Source organism: Gobius niger (genome assembly GCF_951799975.1).
Source record: "Gobius niger genome assembly, chromosome: 19".
NCBI lineage: Eukaryota > Metazoa > Chordata > Actinopteri > Gobiiformes > Gobiidae > Gobius > Gobius niger.
This window is the reverse complement of record NC_136870.1, coordinates 5,831,162-5,855,317: the sequence shown is the minus strand read 5'-3', so window position 1 is coordinate 5,855,317 and position 24,156 is coordinate 5,831,162. Positions and strand designations below refer to the sequence as shown.

The window sequence follows — 24,156 nt, the reverse complement described above, 5'->3', positions numbered from 1 at the left end:
AACAGAACACTGATACTGTCATGGTTCTGTAAACATGATTTCACATGGCTGCAAAATGTTCAGATCGAAGACGAGTTTTGACTTTTTATTGTGTTAAATATGTCATAAGGACGGTTTTGACTTACTATAGTTAGTAGGAAAGTGCAAAAGAAACATACACTGTGCATTAACCACCAGAAGCAGCCCCTTTATTAACCTCTTAACTCCCGCCTGAACCGAGAGCATTTTCTCCAGTTCAGCTTTACCCAAATCCTGGAGGCCAGTGTAACACCTCATTTGAAAGCTAAGACCTACAAAGCTCATCTAAATGGATCTTTTTCCTCCCGTCATCAGATCTATTTCCATCTTTTTTTCCATCTGACTTTTTTGTCATTTTTTTAAATAAATTTTTTGTCATTTTTTTGTCATTTTGTGTTACTTTTTTGTCACTTTTTTTTGGTCATTTTTTTGTCTTTTCTTTGTAATTTTTTTGGTCCATTTTTTGTCTTTTTTTGTCATTTTTTCGTCATTTTTTTCGTCAAAATTTCTCACTTTTTTGTCACATGTCCATCATTGTTTTCGTCTCAGTTCTGTTGCTATTTTCACACCTTTTTTCTAGAAGCTTTTGGACTGGGGTAAAGCCAAACTGGAGAAAATGTGCTCGGTTCAGGTGGGAGTTAAAGGGTTAAACTGATCATTTGAAATCATTCAGTGCCTTCTGTCAAGTGTGTTCCTGCCACTAGGGGTCCCCATACCCTTATTTTTTAAAACTCCAGTATGTAATTGTCTTCCTTGTAGTAGAGCAGCGATTCTCAAACTGTTCACACATTAGTACCACCCCATAAAATACTTGACTGTCTAACTCGCGCCAGGCTGAGATCAACGTCGAGTCAATACATGATGGACCTAAACTGGACAAAATTAGGTCTAAACTGGGTGTAAACCAGAAAGATGACATCAAACTTACGTACATGCCCAAAGCATGAAATTACATGATCTCTAATTCAAAAGAATATCGTATAAAATAGCACCCTGAAGAAGCCCAGGCACACACACCACAGTTTGAGAACCACTGTAGCAGAGTAGAATCCTTTCCCCCATAGTGTAACAGTCCTTTGTTGTGTGCCATGTGCAGCATATTGTATTTATATGAAACATTTGAATGGATGCGCGTGAGAGGAAGTAGCTGGTGTTGCTGTGACAGTAAACTTCACTTTTGCAACTTCTTATGTAAACAAAATAAAGTTGATATTAAAGTGATAGCCTGTAAGTTTGCAAAGTGAGGAGAGATAGAGTGAAATTGGAAAGTTAACAATCAAATTCCTCCCCTCTTTATCCAGAAAGCTCTTCTTAGTTTGCAAAAGAAGCAATAGAAAGGAGGAACAGAATATTCTAAAGTAAATAATCAAGCTCCTCCCCTTCCCTCCTGATTGGACCTGACAGGCTGGTTCACGGGAAAAGTTCGGCTCATAGGTCAAGGCGGGAGGATACTAGACTCGGATTAGTTGTTGAGATCCGGGAAGGAGGGACTTTACAAAAATATATATAATATTACTTTCTTTACATCAAAATGCAAGACCAGGTGGTTGATTTTGCACATTTCATAACATTTGAAAAACATTTGGACTTCCAGACTATCACTTTAATACGTATTTGACCTTTCAGTGACCCAGCGGATGCTTGAGTGGTTAGCATAGCGCCTTTTCTTTAGGACGCTCCGGGATCGATTGCACTGCTGATTGAAATGGTTACGTGTGCATTCCATTCCAAAAAACCTACCAGAAACCCTAAAAAACCTGAAATAATATTGATCCTGAAGCATCATTGAGGTCACCATGATGGAACGTAAATGCGTTAAGCTAACCACCCACACAGCCACTGGGTCACTGAAAGGTCAAATACGCACTTATCAACTTTTCTTCCTTCTTTTGTATATTCGTTTTGCACTTTTCACATGCCCTCGTGTTTTTAAAAGGAGTGATGATTAAAGCCACACTGCGTAACATTTCACTCAAAAAACGTAGTACATTTTCTCATGTTCGATCCTCTTCCCATGAGGACCACGCTTGTCGTCGCCGGCATGTTTGTTTACGGTTTGAGTTTTGGGATGCAGCGTGGCCTTAAAACAAAAACGATCATTTAAAACAACAATGTCCTGAAACATTTCCCGTGAGCGCTCCGACTCAGCAGTCCTCTCCTCCTGCTGAGAGGGTGACGCTGACCCCCTCCCCGATCCAGCAGGCGGGGTACAGCGTGTGGGTGAAGGCGCAGTGGAAAGCGTGCAGGCGGCTGCCGTCGGGCCCGTAGAAGGACAGCATGCCGGCCTCGTAGTCCAGGAGCACGCCCACGCGGCTGGGCTGGGCCGCGGGCGGCGGCGAGGCGCTCACCTGCTCCTGCCTGCCCCCGTGCCACGCGCTCAGCTGCCGCTCGTCCAGCTGCAGGCTCCACGACAGCTCGTTCATCCCCACCATGCAGCGCTTGCCCTTCTCCTTCCGCGGGATGGACTCGTACGTCACCTGGGACACGGAGACATGGCCATTACGCTCGTGTTACTTCATTTATATTTGTAACAGCAGCCCGGGCTCCTGCTGCAGCCCCGGAATAGCACAACTGTGAGTTTGTTATTAACTCAGTATTTATTCTCAAGCACATTGCAGCCCGACTCTCTCGATCACCCCGCACCCTTTGGCTGAAACAAAATATGCAGTTGTTTGTTTCACCTTCTGGTTTTCAGGGCAGGCCTGCGGTGGTTACTGTCGGCTGTGGGAACCCTGCACAGCTAATGCAAACTAAAATGGCAATTATGTGTTTATGGAAGAAATGTTGGAGCTTGCTTCATAAATACAGAAGATCAGGGGATGCAGTGGAGCAGCAAAAGTTAACTACAGGATGGGGATTGCTAGTTGTGCATGACATTCGACAGAACAGCACAGGGTGAAACGGTTCTGAGAACTTATTGTCATTATGGGAGTTTTGTTACAAACCAAAATAAAACAAAAAATTCTATTTTTGTAAATGATTATATTAGGATAATAGCTGTGAGTGTAAGAGTATGCCAGTGTCAGACACTGCTGTACAATAAACAGAAATAATTGGGTCTGTCCATGCGAGTGACATGGAACTTCTGGGTGAATTCTCCCGAAGGCCGCCCTATTCTTCCTCTCCCATTATTTCCCCATTAGGGATCAGCGGTAACTTGCACAAATCAATTAAGAATCAAATATGCAATTTTTAACTAGCATTAGCCATTAGCTTCAAGACAAATCTTGAGCTATTTATTGATTTGTATGAAACAATGCTAATCTGCCCTGGGGAAATAATGAGAGAGGAAGAGACTTCTCTCTGAAGTCACATGTCCCTCGTTTGCACACGGCCCATGAAAAGCGCTCTGAAAACGTTACTTTGCCTTTGTATCTGGCTGTGTGCCGTACCCCGATGTAGGCCCAAGGCTTGGACACCTCCAGCTCCCAGTAGTGCACTCCCCGGCTGAAGCCCTGGAGGCACAGGACCTGCCACGTGTGGTCGAAGCGCGCCTGGTCCGCAGGGGGCACCGGCGGGCCCGAGCTCAGGTGCTCTGCCCGGGTGTTCCCACACGACAGGGACAGGTGTCCGTTGGCTGTGCGCGGGTCAAACGTCAGCGAGCAGCGGTCTGACGGGACAACACAGACACAGTAAGATACCTTTTTGTCTTTTACTGATCCAGGTGAAATATCAAAGTCACTTACATCCGTCGAGCCCCTCCCTGAGCCCCGGAGCGAAGGGGGCAGCAGGACTGGGCACCACAGCCAGGATGGGACGCTTGTCCTGAGGAGACGCTACCAACAGACAGAGGCGGGTGGAGTCAGAGCCAAATATAACTAATATATATTAGTAAACTAGTCAAATAAAGCTCTCACTCGCCTTCACAGTGTTTTGTAATCCAAATGTGCTCATTTCCTTTGTGTAAGATACCAACTGTCAAAGTGCCGGGGATCTTACATCACCAAACTTTACAGAACTTTTAAGGGATTTTTCAATATCTCTTCTTAGAACCTCAAAAAATGAGACAATAGCTCACTAATAACTATCTTTTTCAATAACTAATCAAGATATTCAAAATCCCTGTTGAAAAAAAGTTTGTAACTTATATGTCAACAAAAATAAAACCATATATTTAAACCTGGCTCAGTGCATTATTCAGATTTCATTAAATTAAAGGTACACTGCGTAACATTTTGGATTATCCTGTTGCACAGAAATGTAGTGGGTAATCAAAGAATGGAGTTGGATGAGGACCTAGGAAGGGGAATTTTATTTGTATAGCACTTTTCATATGACACAAGTCACACCCAAAGCGCTGCACACATGAAAGGGGGGGGGGTTCATTCACTCCAAGCTGATGGTGGTTAGCTACATTTGTAGCCACAGTTTCCCCTGGGGTAGACGGACAGAAGCGAGGCTGCTCACATCTGCGCCAACGGTCCGTCCGACCACCACCAACGACTCACACATAGGCATTGGGTGAAGTGTCTTGCCCAAGGACACAATGACAGTCTGCACCAGGGATTCGAACCCCCGACCTTCCGATCATGAGACGACCCGCTCTACCATATACGCCACTGTCGCCTAATCTATTTAAATCTCTTATTTAGATCCATTGAGACGAGCTGGAAAGGTTTTCAGAAAATTTACAATCAGGTCTGAGGAGAGCTGAGCCGCTCACAAAAACAAAACAAAGGATCCTTTGAAGTTGTTTTTAGGTATCTTTTAAACACTAGCAACAATATCTGTAATAAAATAAATGCCTGTATTTTATTCTGTTTAATGCGTGAAATGTTGTGGCGTTAAGGTGAGACAAGTAAAGGCAGTTAAATAAGAAAAAAAGTTCCATCAGACATCATAGAATAAGTATTGTGCAGGGTAAGGTTTGTCTTTTTTATACACAAAAACTAAGATGTTGAGGGAGAATCTAGTAAAAAATCTCCACATCGACCATTGCGCATGTTTTCACCTGCCGTGTCCCGCCTTAAAGAAAACTTGCAATTTTGTCCCCCCTAGTACTTATGTCAGTGGGCTACAGCAAAAGTTTCACATTGATATTTCTACACTTCCATTTGCTATTCACTCTATTTCGCTTCATGCTAACCCGGCCTGTGACCCAACACACCCTCTCCGTGGTACATGCTGAGCCCCACACCTTCCTTGTCGACTCCCAGCGCGGCGCCCAAAGCTCGCTCCAGGTCCTCGAGCAGCAGTTTGGAGACGCGGGACAGCACCTCGGTCACCCCGTTCAGACGCTCCTGCAGGCTGCAGTTCACCTCTGTGGGGACGGCCTGGAACTCCGGCACCTTCACCAGCATGGACTCCTGTGAGAAAACAACAAGTTTAAAGAACATAACGTTACAGGGAGCTCCCTCGTGGCTGCTTTTGGACTTTTAAAGCTTTTGAACATGTTACAGTATTGGAGTTTTCACCCTTTTGTGCCTGTTTGAGTCATCTTTTATTCTTCCCCATGACTATATTACACACAGCAGATGCTCTATGTCCATCTTGTTTACAGGACAGTGTGTTTTTCCAGTCAGCCGCTGGACCGGAGCGTGGGAGAGAGCAGCGGGCGAGTCATGTGACCTTCAGATGGTGGACCTGTCTGTTATTTTTCGCTAACAGTTATTTAATTTATTAGTACGTTCTACCTGAAATACCTTTTTGTAGCAATGACTTCAGTATATTGCACTTAAAGGGACTAGATCGAACCTGGGCAATTTACAGGCTGCAGGCCACATCCGGCCCGCGAGATGATTGAATCCGGCCCACGACTTGTAGGGCATAAATTCTTGAGTAACCATATAAATGTCAGTGTCGATAGAATAATTTTAACCACTTTGCATTTAAAATAACTTATATTCGAGCAGCGGTAATTTATGTGATGCAAGGTCAGTTATGTTTAAAAAATCATTTAGTCAACACAGACATTTATATGGTTAGTCTGGTGTTATAAGTGATTTGCCTCAGGTGCTCTGTGCTTGGGTCAGACTGTTTTTAATGCAGGCTAGCTGTTACCGTAGAAATGCGCTAGCCTTGCACTAGCCTAGAGCCACGAAACTCTTCATGAGGACTGCATGCATTTGAAAAAAAAAAATATCTCCAGAAATCAACGACACTCTGGATAACTAGGAAATGAAGCCCTATGTCAAAAATCCTTTAATATTTTATACCAACTTTTTGAGTGACAGGGCAGGGTTTTAGTCTGTGTAGAATGTCCGGGCTCATTCTACACATCAGGACATCGCTGGAGTATGTAGGGGGTGGAAAATACATAATTTTAACATTTTTAAATTCCATTTAGTCCCTTTAAAGCAGTACTAAGTAACTTATTTACCTTAATAAATCCTCTCCGTAGTCCCTGTGGGGGTAATACAAGTGTTTATGGGATGATTGGAGGGTCTTTCATCGCCCCCTGGTGTCTCTGGCCAGAAAACCATGTTTGCAACTTGACTGCCACCGGTGCGGAGAAAGCAATACACACTAATGTAATCACAAAGAAGAAGCTAACATGCTAACGGGCAAAGCTAACTGCGGGCTAACGTCACTTTAAACAGTATTTACAGCCAAGTTTGAGTGAAAAAAAATATTTCCGTTGTATAATTGGATGCACTCCCTTCGCCTTTCCTGTCAGCGGAGTATTTACTCTCCAAGACAATTAATAAATTAAAAAATCGTAACTTGCTACTACACCTGCAGTTGCGCTTATGGCCTCTAGGGGGAAGAGTTACTTAGTACTGCTTTAAGTAAACAACTGGCGTAGCAACTTTTACTCTTATTGGAGTAATGAAATATGAAATCTGTACCGAAGTATTTTGAGCACCACTGGATACTCGTCAGCGATCGGTAGAATACTTTCCGACTTGAATTTACTTTGAACACAGAGTTTCAAAATACAAATCTTTCCCACAGCTGTGAAGGCAGCATCAATTGATTTAGCAGAAAACCTTGAACTGTTTTGGCCTAATTATACCGGTCACTCATGCCCAGTAGACTAACAGCACTTCTATTGTTTTAAAAAAGCAATCATGATGAACACCCACCCTGATGAGCTCTGTGTCCGTCAGCTCCTGCACTTTACAGGCTTGCTTCTTGTTCTCTCGCAGTTTTTGGACTCGCTCCTCCATTTCCTTCAGCCTCAGCTCCGCCTCGGTGATGGTGTCCCGCCTCTGCTCCTCCAGGAACTTCTCCGTGGCCTCCTGCTTCTCCACCAGGGCCTTCAGCAGGCTGCCGAACTTGGCGCTCACCCATGTGGACGTCTGCTGGAGAGTCACCTGCGGCGCCAAGGGGAGAGCGGAGACGTTATGCTATTGTTATGCTAAATGCTGCTCACATGCTGGGTAAAACAAGCTCACGTTTGCTTGGGCGATATTTTCCGACAGGTCTTGGATGTTTTTCTCCGTTTCGCTGATGATTCTTTCTATCTCTTTTTCCTTCCGCTGGAGAATTTGCTGAGAATGAAGCACAGTCAATCAAATGTTACGACAAGCACACAGTTCAAAGTGCTGCACAACAACAACAAAGAAAATGTAATACATCACAGCTCTTGCTTCACAAAATGAGTGAGAGGCCATTCTAAATAAATACAGTAGGAGCAAAACTCCAAGGGGTGGTGGTGCACATTTTGATTAAAGTCAATTTCATAATTCTATAAGATGTGTATAGTAAAGTAAAGTAAATTGCGTTCAGGTGTTGGGTTCGTCCTGAGCAGCATGTTTTTTGAGCTCGGGAAAACCGAAGAACTGCCTTCAGTCTCCTCCGATCCTCTGAAACGGTGCAGAGCGTCCTGGATTCGTCCCTGTTTCAGAGCGTGGTGTCCTGCACTGGTCAGCTCCTCCACCTCCTCCTTCCTCTTCCTCCTGCGCAGCTCCCTCCGCTCCCACCGCGCTGCCTCCTCTCCTTCTCTCCTTCTTGCCTCTTGTGACGCCTCCACTGTGCTGCCGGTGTGGAGGGCAGCTAGCTAGCGTTAGCTGTTTGTTTACTTTTTTTTTTTTTTTTAAAAGGGGGTTTTCTTCAGAGTCGGGGCAAAGCTCTCGATTTGCCGATCGATCTACGTTCCCACTCTCACCTATGGTCATGAGATTTGGGTAATGACCGAAAGGACAAGATCGCGAATACAAGCGGCCGAAATGAGTTTCCTTCGCAGGGTGGCTGGGCGCACCCTCCGAGATCGGGTGAGGAGCTCAGTTACCCGGGAGGAGCTCGGAGTAGAGTCGGTGCTCCTTCACGTCAAAAGGAGCAGCTGAGGTGGCTCGGGCATCTGTTCCGGATGCCTCCTGGTCGCCTCCCGCGGGAGGTGTTCCAGGCATGTCCAAGTGGGACAAGACCTCGTGGAAGACCCAAGGCACGCTGGTGGGACTATGTCTCTGAGCTGGCCTGGTGTCGCCTCGGGGTCCCCCCAGAACAGCTGGAGGAGGTGTGTGTGGGAAGTCTGGGCATCTCTGCTGAGACTGCTGCCCCCGCGACCCGGCCCCGGATAAAGCGGAAGAAAATGGATGAATGGATGGATGGATGGGTTTTCTTCAGGGCTCTCTGCAGAAAGAAAATCTGCTGAACCCCACAAAAACACAGCAAAGATGCACAGAAACATCCTGCAAAACAATGTGGAAGACAGAAACTGCAAATACACACAGCAAACGGCAAAAAAAGCCGCTGTACCAAGGGAGAGGAAACAATATGTCAAGCAGCCATTAATCCATCATGTCGCCGGTGTCTTATGTGGCTAAATGACTGATTCTGAATATGAGCAAATGCCTCCCATATATAGGATTTCCTTCTTCCAGGGATGGGCAAGTTTGGTTGGTGTTGAGTTCATTGTGTCTAGTTAAGAGATGGCGGGCCAAGCCTCAAGCATCCTTTTGGACAAATAAACTTTAAAGTCAGGCTAATGTTGACTGGAAAGTATGAAAGGAATATTTACATTACTTTTGAGAGTATGAGACTCAAGCATATCCACATAAGAATAAATAGAGGAATATAAATACTTTGGGCTGCTCGACTGTAGGAACCATAATCCTCACATGTATTTGTCATGAACTTAAAGAGGGGGTATTATGCAAAATTGACTTTTTCAAGCTTTACATCATGTTATTAAGTCATTCCCTCATGAAAAACATGCCTGAAGTGTTGCCTTGGCACATTCACGTATCTGTAAAAACTCTGATGGCGGCCATTTTAGGGATAGGTTTGCCTGAGTCCTCCTAGGAACGCCCCCACCTCCTGGAGACGCCTCCGAGCTTCCGTCACCAGCCGAGTAACCAACCACTGCTCCTCAGCAGAACCCCCTCCCCACTGATGCCACAGACAGCGTGTGGAGGGGGCGTGTCGGAAAGGCTCAGAGGTTCTTAAAGAGACAGAGGCCTATTTCAAGACATTCACTACAGCCATTTTGAGAGAGACATTTTATACAAGGCAGTTATTCTAATTTACTGCATTTACAGACCAACAGAAGGTTTGGTCATCATTGTAGTGTGATATAGACTGGTGCTATGTGATTGAAAAAGCATGTACCCCCTCTTTAAAAATAATAACATTTTACTTTCTACACAAAACTTTCAGTGACCCAGCAGTTGTACGAATGGTTAGCACGGTGCCTTTACTGGGAAGATGATTATGAAGTCCCATAAGTGTAATAATTGTGATTGTATTGCTCAGCCCTACACGGTTTCTGTCAGTCTTCCCTTAAAGCAGACCATCCATTTGAGGACAGCCTGACCTTCTCCCGTACCTCCTGACTTTGCCGCTCCTCCTCCAGCATGCTTATCCTGTGGCTGACGCACTCCTTCGCCACGCACTCGTAGCACACAGACATTCTGTCCTGGTTACAGAAAAGCACGAGCGACTTCCCGTGTCGCTCGCACAGTTCTTCTTCCCGGGCCCCGTCCTCCCCCACTGTCCGAGCCTCTCTCCCGGACTGTCCCCAACTACTGGCCAGCTTGTAGAGGTTGACGTTGCGGCTCAGCACCGGTCTGGACTCAAACTCCGTCTTGCAGAACGGGCAGTCGAAGATCTGGCCCCGGCCTTGCTGGGAGTCCCAGTGAGAGGTGATGCAGTCCTGGCAGAAGCTGTGTCCGCACTGGATGGTGCAGGGGTTCTTGAAGAGCTCATAGCAGATACCACAATCCAGGTTGTGGTTCTGGGACTCCATTTTGTAGCAAGTGTCAAAAGGTCTAGGAAGAGAAAGAAGAGAAGTTAGACCAGAGTTCACAAACTGGAGAGCGGGCCTCACCATGAATATTTATTGGCCCTTGTTTTGAATAAGGATGTAACACTGCACTCAAACCCCAATTTTATGTTCTCGTTTTCAATTATTTTTCTTTCTTTTTTTTTTACAAAATGAATAGGACTAATTTTATAACCAACATATGTTTATTTTATTTTAGCATCTGCATTTTTGTCCTTGTATCAGACTGTTGCAACTCCTTTATTTGTTTTACATCAATTCACCTTTTCAGTTTTTGAAAAACTGTTGCATCTAGTTTTGATATATTTTTGGGGTCACGGTTTTGGACTGGGGGGGCTCAGCCTGAGGGCCTTCAAGGAAAAAAGGTTGGGAACCTCTGAGTTAGCCTACACAACGGATTAAGAGCAATGTCAGACTGATTATGTCACTGTCCAAAACATTTCTTTTCTAATGATAACTTTATACTGATTGTCCTTTTGAATTACATGGAATGGAAACGTAAAAGTTTGGAAATCCTTCAACCAGTGTCTCAGGGAAACTGGGGAGGGACCCATCTCCAGATCATGAGCCAGGATCTTTGTCTGGAGAACCTACCAGGAGGTTTTTGCCCATCCTCCATGTTTTGAGGCAAACTCCTCATACTAGTTGGAGCCCACGTGGTCTGGGGATCGAACCCCGGACACCTCGCTGCTGAGGCGATAGCGCTAACTGCTGCACCGCCATTTCTCTCAATCATACTTGTGCTGTTTTTGACCGTTCTTAAATTCCATGATACAGAAAGGCCAATGAGTCAACGTTTAATCGAAATCACAATCTCAACTATGGTGAGTCTAAATTAACGTCATGGGGCGTTTTCTGTGGCAGCAACAGGACCCCTCGGTTGGAAGTTTGGAGCAGAAAGGTTGAATCATGGATGGATTTTTTTGTGTCTGTTAAAGCTACAGGAACAGAACATTTTCGTTTGGGCTCAGGTTTATTCAAAAGGTCTGACTTGCCTATGTTCATCAATCATATCATGAAAATCCATATTTATTTGCTAAATAAAATGTAATCAAAGAATTTAGATTGATCATATCAAAAAATTAATTGTATGTTTGTTGCTATACCACCCACTTCTAGAGCAACCTTTATATAAAGAATGCAAACTTTTTGTTAATGAAGAAAATGTATATTTTCCCTATTGGACATCAATGCAATAACATTGGGATAAAAAGAGGGCGTATGCAGATAGCATTACCACGGCAACAGTAAGCAACAGGCCAAATGAGAGGCAAGTCTACATTCTCAAGAATGTAGACAAAGAATGTCTACATTCTTGAGAATGTAGACATTCTTTGTCTACATTCTCAAGTCTACAGTCTTACACTCCAAACTAGTATCTTTCAATAGAGTATATCTTGGGTCATTACCAGTGGGGACCCCCCATTGCAACCACTTTAACGGGACAGGCTTCAGACGGAACTTTGTGATTCTATCCAAAGTGGTGCTGTGGTCACATACAGAGTCACAGATTAATGAAATTTAGAACACAGAAAGCTGACATGATGAGGAACAAAGGAATATGACAGTCTTGGGCTTTAACTTTTTCTTTTTCCATATATTCAACTATATATCTGCAAAAATGCAAAATAGATGTCATATAGATAAGAAAAGCACTTCACAAATGAGTGCATTATTGTCTTTTGTGTTTATCTTTACCTTTTCAAATGTAAATAGAAAACTGCCCCAACTCATTAGCTTCACATTAAGCCCAAGATGAGCTCAGTACCTCTAACGGATCAGCAGCTATAACAGAACATGTGTTCATGTTCCCTCTCAGAGCTGTGGATCCTCATGCATTTGTCCAGATAGGCCTGTGAGAACATTCCATGGTGAAGTTACAGCTTTCAGGACGACAGTTCAACTTCACCTTTTTGAATTTGCTTCAAATTTGGCACAGTTGATGTTGATATACTAAATATTCCGTGAATACAATTTGAGCTGCATATAATAATAATAATAATAATAATAATAATAATAATAATAATAATACTGCTATAATAATATTGCATAACTAGATTGCTGAGGGTTCACTATAGAATAAAAATAATGCATGTTCAAGTCTAGACTAAAGGCTCACTTATTTAGACTTAAAGCTATCAAAAAATATGAACTTTCTGAAATAAATATGAACAAACTGACTCCAGTAAAAAAAAGAAAAGAAAATCTTACTGGGGTCCCAGTTATCTGCCTCTGATCAGGAAATATCTTCTCACTGATAACATGTAGGTAAATGTATTTTGTTTTACTTAATAACTGCTTTATTCTTCAAATTAATAATATAATTACTATAAAACAAATGTATTACAATTATTGTGGAAATGTGTTGATAAATGCTCCTCCTTATGTCCTGAAAATGGAGCCAGAAAATAAGAATAGGCTAGTATGTATATTTTATGTCAATACTATGTCATTGAAATAGCTATAACAAATGAATAGCTGCAACGAATGAATCAAACAAAACTGGGGGAGAGGTGTAGAACATGTAAGAATGCTACAGAAGCTTAAAACAGTGGTAACAAAACGATAACGTTAGCAACATTAGCTACAGTATAATAACAAAGCGATATGGGCGCTAGCTGCTGGGGACGGGACAGCGCCGATGCTACTGTCACGCTAGCCAGGTGGAAATGAGGAACAACATTACTGCTCCTCTGTGATCGCCTCAAGCCTATTCTCACATTAACAGCAAATAAACACGCTCATATTTACCATCGGGTTCAGAGGATGCGGCCCTTTTTGAGCTAGGCAGTAGATTGAATTTCGGTATCGGAATCTAATGTGTCAAATTACGTCATCACACATGGAATAATGACGCATTCACGTACGCTCTGGTTAAATAATTTACCTTTAACTTTAACCTCCTTACTTTTTCATCACTTTTTTTTTTTTTACGCTCTTTGTCGAGTTTTGGTCATAGTTTTCTCACTGTTCTGTCAAATGTTTAAGTGTTTTTGTCGTCACTTTTGTGCCGTGTTTTCGTCACTTTTCTGTTATGTTTTTGTCCCGTTTTTTATTGTGTTGTTGTTGCTTCTCCGGCACATTTTTGTCGCTCTTTTGTTGCTTTTTCATCACTTTTGAGCCGTGTTTTGACACTTTTTAGTCACTTTTTTATGTCGCGCTTTCATCCTCGTTTTCGTTGTTATTTTGACTCGTTGTTCAAGGAGCTTTTAGATTTGGGTAAAGCCAAACTGGCCAAAATGAGCTCGGTTTAGGCGGGGGTTAAAAGACGCAAAACGAAAAAAAAAATAGCTAAAAGACTATTTCATATATAACAAAATCGTTACAATATAGAAAGCAATTGTAATCTAATATTTATTTTTGAGAGGCGGCATTTACCGTGTTCTTTTGAATCACCACATCTTTTTCTTACATTTATTGCGTTCTATTCTAAGATTACGATTGTTGAATGGGAATATTTTCAGGGTAAAAAGGAAAAAAAGGTCATAAAATAAATAATACGAAGCAATGAAATTCCATTTTTAACCGAAGAGCCAAAAATGTTCCTAGTACTTTCTGGTCCTCTCCGCGACCCTTACCTCCTCCGGTGCCAAATCCAAGATGGCGGTGCGCACGGTCTGCAGCGCTGCTTGGAAAACTGTAGCAGAAAACGGGCTCATAAATGCAAGATCACTGGCCACATCAGGTGACAACAAATTAATTAAGTAATTCTATGTGTGTTTTTAATGAAGCATAGTTCGTGTAGGTTGTTCCGAAGTAAAATTCCCCGCTACAGCTGAGGCTATAATCGGTGTGTGTGACAGCTGACTTACATACTGCAAAAACGCGAAATACTGTATTTGATTTGACACTACAAATGAGGATTAAACTAATTATATGCTGAGACTAGTGTAGCAATAAAACCAGTCATATTTAGAGTAATAATTCCTGGATGATCTCGACTCAAGTTTGCCCTTGAGATTTTATTTATCATTTATTTTTGTGCTCTTTTTTGTTTTTTTTGTTTACATTTCCTACCTGAAATAAAGGTTGGATTATTATTATTTTTTTCTTTTTTTGAGAAGTTCTATCTCTCCTCACGAGATGCTTGCCACAGTTTCATGGTTTTTGAGACAACTATCCAATCAGAAAGCAGAATGAGCCCCGCATCCTCTAACTAGGTCCTGCAGTATCGCAAATTAATCTTTATATATCCAGGAACATCCAGAAAAGACTTTGGTCTGCTAAGTTAAGCGGGTTAACAGGTTTTTTTTTTATAAGACCCCATGGAGACAGGATAGTTTATTGTTTATAGAGACTGTGGCGTCATCGTCCGTTCATTCTTTGTTTAAGTAAAGCTAAAAGTGCACATTTTCATTCCATTATTCCTCTCTGGTAACTGAATCTTGATTGTGTCCTCCCAAGCCTCTCTTTCCATACGGCGGCTCCCTGTTTCCGGCCCTCTACCCAACCAGGACATCGATGTGTCGGATCTGGAGTCTTTAGAGAAGTATCGCAGCTACATCCGCTACGTCAGACAGGCCCAGGAGGCCGACAACAAGCCCGCATGGTGGCACACGTACAGGAAGCATGTGCAGCAGGCCGACCCCCACCACGGTAGGGCTCCTCAGGACTGCAGAATAAGATTTAGCCCGCAGTGGGATATATATATGTCCTGAGGTTCCTGTATCCCTCTAGGTGAGGAGCTGGTGGACATTGGGCTCCCCTATGACCAGCCCAACAGGACCAGGCAGGTGAGGGAGAGGAAGCAACAGATGAAGGAGAACAAGCACAACACGGAGCTGGAGAGAGCGGCTCGGCTGCGCACCTGTGAGTCCACACAGCCTTTACTTTAGTCTTCCTTTGTATTTGTGACTGACGTTTTCATTTCTGTCCAATTAACTGTACGCAACAGCTGTAAAGAGAAGTACTTTTTGTAAGGTAGTACACGTGGATGACTTGTCGTTTTGTTGACTGACTATATAAACTAAAAGCTACTAAAATGTAATCCCCGAAAAATCATTAGTAGTATTTTCACTCTTCCACATTTCATGCATTTGTTTATATTCACCACGCTTAAACGTTTCTGATCACCACCGCAATTTTTAGATCACACAAGGACATTATCAGTGAATACAAAATGCAGTTTCAAAGGGATTATCACATTTATGAAGGGAAAGAACAATCCAAACCTCTCTGTGAAAAAGTAAATTCCCCCTCTGTTACCTCAAGAAAACATCACATTTAGACCGGTCAGACAAATAAAGAAGGCTACAAAATCTCATAAGAAAACCTATAATGCTACGAAATGACTCCAAGAGTGCAACGACGACTCGTCCAGGAGGTCATCAAAGAACCCAGAGCCACACTGTACAACCCCTTATTTGTGTATAGAATAAGGCTGCACGATTTTCACAAGAAACCTTATTGCGATTCGATTTGCTGTTTTAATACGTCATATATATAAGATCAGATGGTACTTCACCTGGGAATTCACCTATGGCCCTTACTTTTCATGCAATTGAGCATCGCGCTGCATATAAGCTTCTAAAACTGCTGTTAAACGACATGGAAGCCTACTCATTTATTACATTTCATCTTCATGCAGCAACAGGATACAAATCTGCAAGAGGCAGAGAGATTTTAGGAGTTGTCAGAATAGGGATGTCACGGTAACCGGTGTAGCGGTAAACCCCGGTAAAAATTTTGACGGTGAAAATGACCGTCTTGTTTTGTGTTTTTATTATTTTCTCGGTGAATATCCGCGCCCGCGGTGTAGGCACGGTGAGCCTCACCAGCCACTGTCTCATCTGCTGCAGTTTCCGCGCATGCGCACTTTGTTGTTTGCAACCCAAACAAAACTTTCTCGAAGCTGGAATCATGTCCGACACGACAGCGCGCAGGATCTATCAGCCTTCAGAGTTCAGTTTGCGGAGCGTGCAGGAAAAAGTGTCAGCAAATGCAGCAATACTTCGAACCTCTGACTCTCCTGCGTGACCGTCACAGCTCTATAGCAGTAAGTTAACGTTAGCGTTTTAGCTGAAATGCTGATGTGGGACTTTGGGTTGAAGGAGAATGTAACGAGTCGCCTCATAGTGCGGCTGCAGCGCCAGCATAAGCCGTGTCCGGATACCTCCGCACGATGGCACAATGCGTTACGGGGCTCCCGGTGGCAGATTGCAATAGATTCACTCTCGCCGCAGTTTTATGAATTTAATAATGATGGTATTTTTTCAAATCTGCAAAGCGAAAGCTCACTGGAAGGACAACAACAATTTTCCTGATAAAGACGGTTTATCTTCGTTTCTGATGCTATAAATAGTTCATGTGATACCCTCGAAGCGATCAACAACACATCGTTATAGTTCCTTTACTTTGATGTGAAAAGGCTTTGTCTGTATTTTTTTTTATGTAACAAGCACTGTTAAACTTTTTTGAAACGATTTCAGTTTGTGTATGACTATCAATGCTTTCTGAACATATTAACACACATTTAAAAAAAAAATACCACGGTAATACCGAAAACCGTGATAATTTTGGTCACAATAACCGTGAGGTAAAATCTTCATACCGTGACAGCCCTATGTCAGAATAACATGCTTTAATCAGTCTTAAATAAACGGGCATGGCTCTCTCTCTCTCGCTCTTTCTCCCGATTCAGTTCCATAAATGCACTCTCCAAATCTCAAGCTACAAAATGCTGCATGTTTTAAGAAAATCCGCCTCATATTTACGTCAAAAACCTGCTGTAAAGGCGTGGCTTAATGTGATCCGAACGTACGAGACACACGTGGAGTTTGGAAAGTTGTGAAATGGAGTTATGAAATTTGGTAGAAAATCTCCTGAGATGATGAGGGTGATGACAAAGCTCCCGTTGTGCCCACAGTGAAGGTGCCTCTGGAGCGCGTGCAGCAGATGTGGGAGCAGACCAGCGCTCCCTTCCACATCAAGAGACTGGCCGAGCACTACGGCGTGTACAGGGACCTGTTTCCTAACGCGTACTTCCTCCCACAAGTCTCGCTCAAAGTCTGCCACGGCCCGGGCGGCAGCGTGCACTACGGGAACAGGCTCACCCCCACAGAGGTATGGGACCGCCAGGTTTTATCCGAAATCATGACCCGAATTATGAATGTTTTTGTCCCGTAGGCAGCGTCAGCCCCACAGATCAGCTTCGAGGCAGAGGAGGGCTCGCTGTGGACGCTGCTGCTCACATGTCCAGGTAACCAAGCAGATGTAAAGCGCTGCGGGGTGGGAGGAGCTTAAAACATCTAGACTTGTTCGATGGCTAAATGCTAGCGGCTATAGGGAAAATACAGTAAACAGGCTAACGGACTCTGAAAAGTTTCCTCGGTCTGCAGATCGATCGAACTCCGCTTCTCCCTTTTATTTCTCTGCTGTGTTTAAGATGTGTTTGAGAAGATCACCTAATACCTCAAAAGTATAACCCCCCCTCTTTAAAAACCTGCTAACCCTCTATTGCTACGGACCTCGTGCCTTAAAGGGATATTTCAGGATTTTTGACATAGAGCCTCATTTCCTAGTTATCCAGAATGTTGCTGATTTCTGGAGATTTTTTTTTTTTGTAATTCATGCAGTTCTTATAATTGAAGAGTTTCGTGGTGCTAGGCTAATGCTAGGCTAGCGCATTTCTATGGTATCAGCTAGCCTGCATTAAAAACAGTCTTACGCACTCCACAGAGCACCTGCGACAAATCACTTATAACACCAGACTAACCATACAAATGTCTGTGTCCATAGAATAATGTTTGGAATATAACTGACCTTGCATCACATGAATGATCGCATTTTGAGGGACTATTTTCTAGCAGATCACTCCGCCGCCGCGTAGCTTATACAACCACGGTGCTGATGCTGCTCAAATATAAGGTATTTTAAATGCAAAATGGTTAAAGTAGTCTGGTGTTATAAGTGATTTGCCTCAGGTGCACTGTGGAGCGGGTTTTAAAGCAGGCTAGCTGATACCATAGAACTGCGCTAGCCTTGCATTAGCCTAGCACCCTGTAACTCTCCAAACAGAAGAACTGCATAAATTACAAAAAAGATATCTCCGGAAATTAGCAACACTCTATATAACGAGGAAATGAGACCCTATGTCAAAAATCCTTGTATAAATATATGTATAAATATCCCTTTAATGGATTGAGGATAGAGTACATGCCTCGCTTCAACTTTATGTGATCCTATGTGTATTATAAAAAGAGAACAGCTAGTACTATTACGGCTAATCGAGAATCTTTGTGTTTTCAGATGAGCATTTATTGGACAGTGAGGCTGAATACGTCCACTGGATGGTGTAAGTTTCACACACTGTTTGGCACATGGTGATACAAGTGCAAAATCTGGCATAAATATTGGCGCCATTTTCAAACAGGGCTTCAATTATGCCTAGTCTGTAAAATTGGGATTATTAAGTCTCAGGGAGAAAAACTATAAAAATTTGAATTTGGTCATAGCACGGAATGTTTTTGGATAACTTCCTTTTGGCCACTGTTGGACAAAGACTACTTCCTGTCCACTTTTTAATGTAATTTAGAATTTATATTTTTTAAACGGAAGAAAACTTGAAGAGCAAAACTCCGCCCACATTTGCAGTTCGAAAGAGCCAATGACACACACGCCTGCTGCTTTGTGGATGTAAAACAGAAAACCTACACATCCGCTTCCTCCTTCAAAATTCCATATACCACGAGGGGGGCAGTACACACGCGGTTTTAGACAGGTTCAAAATATACTTGTTTACACGAAAATGACAAAAAAATAAGAGGGAACCGCAGATGATGCTCTAAAATCATATACAGTCTGTCAGCAGGAAAAAGGTTTAGCGCTTTGTTGCTCTTTAAAGGGGCTAGATGCAAGTTAGCCATTTTATACTCGCTACTGCCACCTCAGGTCATACGTGTAACTGCAGTCTCTATATTAAGCTTGTGAATTACAGGACTTCGGACCCAAAGTAACACCTTTTTAAGTGACAGTTCAGGATTTTAGAGGCAGTTGTGATGAACAGGTCTGAGCTCATTCTACACATTAGGACAGTGGTTAACGTTTTTTGTCTTTCGTGCCCCTTTGGCCTTTCAGTGGTCAACCCCCTACCTCAAGGGTGTTACAGTTTATTTAGAAAGTAATTACTTAAAAGTGGTATTTGTAAGACAATGTTTAAGTCAAAATAGGCCTAAAATTCTCCCAAAGCAACACATTTTACTCAAAAATATAGCTTTTCCTATAAAAAAATGTTCAATCTGAAATAGTTCCAAGTACTCGCTGCTGTCCTCGAGTACCCCCAGGGATCCCTGTACCCCTGGTTGGGAAACACTGTATTAGGACATGGCTCCGTATAGTCCCTTTAAACAAATGTTAAGCTGAGTGTTTTTCATTTTAAAAAAACATGGCACTATTTTTGTTAGCATTAAATTTACGTTAACAGGAAAAGTGTGCAAAAACATTAAAAATAGATATTTCACGGCAGATATAGTTTACTTTCCTTTATTCTGTGTATCCAAAGACACCCAAACCACATTGTACTGTATGCAGCCTCCACACTTCCACCATATTTACAATCTATGTAAAACAGCTCAGTGTTTCTCTCTTGTGTGTGTGGTGTCAATATTTTTCGCCACTATTTCTCGGTTTCCCGTCTCCAAAACATTCCAATGTAAACACCAAGCTTTGTGGCTCCTGATCAGCCATAAGGCAGCGTAACAAATGACTTGGGTTGATGTTGTGATGAACGGTGTGTGCAGGGGGAACATCCCAGCAGGAGCGGTGGCCGAGGGGCAGGAGCTGTGTCACTACCTGCCCCCCTTCCCCGCCAGAGGCACGGGCTTCCACCGCTACGTCTACGTCCTCTTCAGACAGGACGCACCCGTCGACTTCCAGGAGGAGGCCCGCCCGTCGCCATGGTAACACTCAGCGTGGATTCTCCTTTCAATGCTTCACTCTGAAATGCCGAGCAGCGTGTTTCTAAAAGCCGGACTTGTGTCTTGCGCAGTCATTCCCTGGAGGAGCGCACATTCAGGACAGTGGACTTCTACAGACGGCACCAGGAGCTCATAACGCCCACCGGGCTGGCGTTCTTCCAGAGCGAGTGGGACGCCTCGGTTACCCAGACCTTCCACCACACGCTCAGTGAGTCAGAGACCTCTTTTTTTTTTTAACTTAAAATCATTTCTGTGTTGATTTTTCTCCCCTCTTTGCAGACATGAAGGAGCCGGTATTCGAGTTCATCCATCCCCCGGTGTACCACCCTCCCCAGGTCAAGTTCCCACACAGACAGCCCCTGCGCTACCTGGACCGCTACAGAGACGACGAACCACACACCTACGGGATATACTGAGACACGTGTGTCCCATTTACTGTATCGAGCTGTATTTATATCCAATAAACATGTGACTTCTGGAGGACGAGTGGAATTAAAGTTGATTTTTGACATATTTGCGTTTGTTTTTTAAAGTTTTTCATTAATATAAACCAGTCGAGAACCTGGTGTGCAAAAACTCACAGCATATTGTAGTAATGAATTCAGAGAAACAAAGTTCTTCATGTTTATGTTCTCGAAGTCTCAAAGAAATCATCTTCACTGTGTCTGAGCCCCAGGGTTTCAGGTTGTGGCCGATGCAAAGAAGAGCTTTTGGAAATGGATCAGACTCACCCCATGTTTGTATCCATCTTACACACTGTATATTCATCATTTTACAACTGTCTAGTACTACAACATTATATTGATTTTAAAGTATCATTTAGATCTGTTTTGTTTTTTGCAGCTTTATGTCAGACACAGATCTGAGTCAGAATTTAACCAATCGCAGTGGCGTGGGATATAACAAAATAATGATATAAAACTTTGTTTGTCCCAGCGCTTATTAGAAAGAGAATTTAGAGCAGAATGTAAGTTGAGGAAAGTTGTGTTATGTTTTGTCCTGACATTATGGTCCTCGTGGCCCTGTGACGTCGCTCAAATGCATGTGTTATGTTTCAAAAAAGTGTTGTAGCCTCGGTTTGATTTTCAACTTCAACAGTCGGTCATCGTTCACCAATTGTTTATTCAACAAAAAATGCAATAATATTTTTTATTAAGCGTTTTGACGAGTTCTTCAACCCTTCTCTGCGATATAGATGCACATACAGTATGATATAGAAAGTATGTTTTTTGTTTTTTTTTAAATTTTGTACACTTTGTAAGATAATAATTGCTTCTGTTTGCATGAAACTAGAAGAAAGATAAGATTATTTTGTTGTCATTTAACCTCTTACCTCCCGCCTGAACTGAGTGCATGTTCTCCAGTTTGGCTTTACCCAAATCTAAAAGCTTCTGGACTGGAGTTTACAGCCTATAGGCCAGTGTAACACCTAATTTGAAAGCTAAGACCTACATAACTAATCGTAACTGTTTTTGTCACCACTTTTTTGTTGCATTTTTTCATATTTTTGCAGTTGTTTTTTTTGTTTGTTTAGTCACTTTTTCATCTCTTTTTTGTCACTCTGTCGTCGCTTTCTTGCTGATTTTTGAAAATTATTTTATTGTGTTATTGTTGCTTTTCCTGAACGCTTGATTTTGTCACTTTTTCATCTCATTTTTTTTGTCACTTTTTTGTCGCTTTTTCATCACTCTAGTCTCTTTAGTCACGCTCTTTTGCTACTTTTTTGCTTTTAGATTTGGGTAAAGCGCCAAACTGGAGAAGATGAGCTCGGTTCATGTGGGGGTTAAGAGGTTTTAACATGACAGAATCAAACATATTATTCATTATTGTTTGTATCAACATTTCAAAAACGTAATATGCAATAGGCTAATGAACAAGACTGTATTATTGAAGAAATAAAAAGAAAAAGCGGGGGTAAAAAAAAAAAAAGATGATCAGGCTCCGTTGTGGGCGGGGCCTGTGTCAATCAGCCACTCAGCGGCCTCGTCTCTGTCCAATCAGGAGCCTCGTTACGGAGACGAGCCTCACCTGTGCTATATTAAGCCCGTTTTACCTGAGTCTTTCCATCTGGCACCGCTGATCGAACCGTTCCACTGAAGACTGCCGACATGAGGACACTCCGGGCCTTGTGTTTCTTTCTGCTCACCCTTTGCACAGGTAAACGGCTTTTTTTTTTACTGACTTTTAATGTTAATCTGAGAGTAGTCTTATTCTAAGTTTAAGTTTTAACTTTCTGTGTTGTAGTGTGTAGCAAAACGCACGATGATAGCTGGAATGCAGTAGCCCAACAGCATGACATACAAGGTAAATATTGTCTGTTAAAACTACCGGTGTTCAGCCTTTTCTTTTTAAAGTGTTGGTGTTTTGTGGGATAGAGGTGAAGGTATCGTAGGCCTTTATTCCTGAATGTTAAAAACACCTGGTTGACTCCTTTGCTGGTACAAGGGGTGGTGAATGAAGGGGTCCAGGCTAACAAACATTAGCTGCCAGCTCGGCTTATCATTTCTCAAGGCATCTGTTAATTTTGACAGCATATCTTGACTGCAAGTCTTTTGACACAAATGTCTTTTTGTAGTCGATTTTTAGTCAAATTTTCTTTAAGTCGATTAAAATTGTATGTAAATTTAATCCACCTTACTTATTTCAAGGTCCTCTGGTCCTGGAACTGAACTCAGCTGTTCCTTTGGCCTTGAATTTAAAATAATTTTGGGCCCTTTCAAACTGTCATTGGAAGTTTGGATGATTTTAATCTCCTTTTTATTTAGTCATATTTTAGATGGAAGAAATCTGTTTATTTTTTTTACTAATTTTATAGACAAAAATGTCAATTTTAGTAAAAAAAAATAAACACTGCAAAGCATTTTGTGCAATAAAATGGGAAATGGGCCGCAAAAGGTATTGACAGTAACGTCTTCAAATTAGCATTATGATGATCTGAGCTACTGATCTGTTTTGTTTTACACATTTAAATTTTTTATTTGAGCATCTGAGTTCCACAAAGTTCTTCATAGAAACGGAGTTCAGTACAGTAATCAAAGCCAAGGAAAGATGCATGTGTAGGGGAATAGCTAAATAAATAAATAACGTGGCTATGATGCTCAAAATAGGTAGGCTTAAGCCTGTAAGCGCCTCCCCCTTTTTGTAATTAAGAAATGGATGCATTTATTTATTCACAAACATTCTGCTGATCCCAAGACAGGGAAAGAACTTTAGAGATTGGTGACTAGTTGTTGGCAGTGATGGGTATTTGTAATTAAGTTGAACATTTGCTCCTCGTTGTTTTTAGTTAAATGCTTTTAATGGACACAATATTATTGAGTTATTTATGACCACATTTTATGATTTATTAATAAATATAATTAATTTCATATATTTTACTAATTTTATTATTGCCATTAATTCATAATCGGTCACTTCATTGTCATAATCTACATAATATGTGGAAGATGTATCATGTGGAAGAGCATTATAACGTTTTTATAGACAAGAGCAATATCGCAATGGGTCCTTTTTAAAAATGGGTCTATGGATAAATCTCGGCTACTATAGGAAAAACTAAACCACTTTGTTTTTTGTAGGTGTCCATTCAAATGAGAACAGTCAGGCGCTGATTAGGAATTTCATCCAGACGTCATTGATCACCATTGCTGAAGAGGGTAAGTAAGCTGTAAACCTTCAGACCCTACATGCACACCAATTACACTGAATGCCATTAAATGAGAAGTTGTCTAAAGGTCTTTTGCAATTGAGCTTTTTTATACATAAAAAAAAACTAATCACACATTTCTAAATTATAGAACATATGGCTGTACTATTTTGGCACAAATTTGACCACACTAGTAGAATGTACTGGACTCCTGTCATCAACTAAAAAAAATCCTTATCTTAACATTTAATTTTTAAATTAAACATGGTCCCTTGTAGATTTGCTCAAGCCAGTTGAATACTATGACGTTACATGGCATATAAGTTTCAGTTTATTGGCCAAATTAAATTTTGTTTAGCAAATTGTATGAAATTCTTTTGCTTTTTAAATGTGTCAATCTAGAGCAGTGTTTT

General features: G+C 42.0%; 2 protein-coding genes across 2 annotated transcripts; one reads left to right on the top strand and one right to left on the bottom strand.

Annotated features, from left to right (window-relative positions):
* Positions 1–2,114: 2,114 nt before the first annotated feature.
* trim65 (tripartite motif containing 65) lies at positions 2,115–13,039 on the bottom strand. Its single transcript, XM_079577979.1, has 9 exons — positions 12,935–13,039; positions 9,843–10,169; positions 9,728–9,758; positions 7,356–7,451; positions 7,044–7,274; positions 5,156–5,324; positions 3,705–3,794; positions 3,411–3,628; positions 2,115–2,495 (listed from the first exon to the last, which is right to left on the bottom strand). The coding sequence occupies exons 2-9, from the start codon at positions 10,145–10,147 to the stop codon at positions 2,163–2,165; spliced, it is 1,473 nt and encodes a 490-aa protein (XP_079434105.1). The 5' UTR covers positions 10,148–10,169; positions 12,935–13,039; the 3' UTR covers positions 2,115–2,162.
* Positions 13,040–13,777: 738 nt separating this feature from the next.
* Positions 13,778–20,599, top strand: mrpl38 (mitochondrial ribosomal protein L38). Its single transcript, XM_079577493.1, has 9 exons — positions 13,778–13,868; positions 14,588–14,779; positions 14,861–14,992; positions 17,049–17,245; positions 17,309–17,381; positions 18,431–18,476; positions 19,921–20,079; positions 20,169–20,305; positions 20,377–20,599. Exons 1-9 carry the CDS (start codon positions 13,784–13,786, stop codon positions 20,511–20,513), a joined length of 1,158 nt encoding a protein of 385 aa, XP_079433619.1. The 5' UTR covers positions 13,778–13,783; the 3' UTR covers positions 20,514–20,599.
* The last annotated feature ends 3,557 nt before the right edge of the window (positions 20,600–24,156 follow it).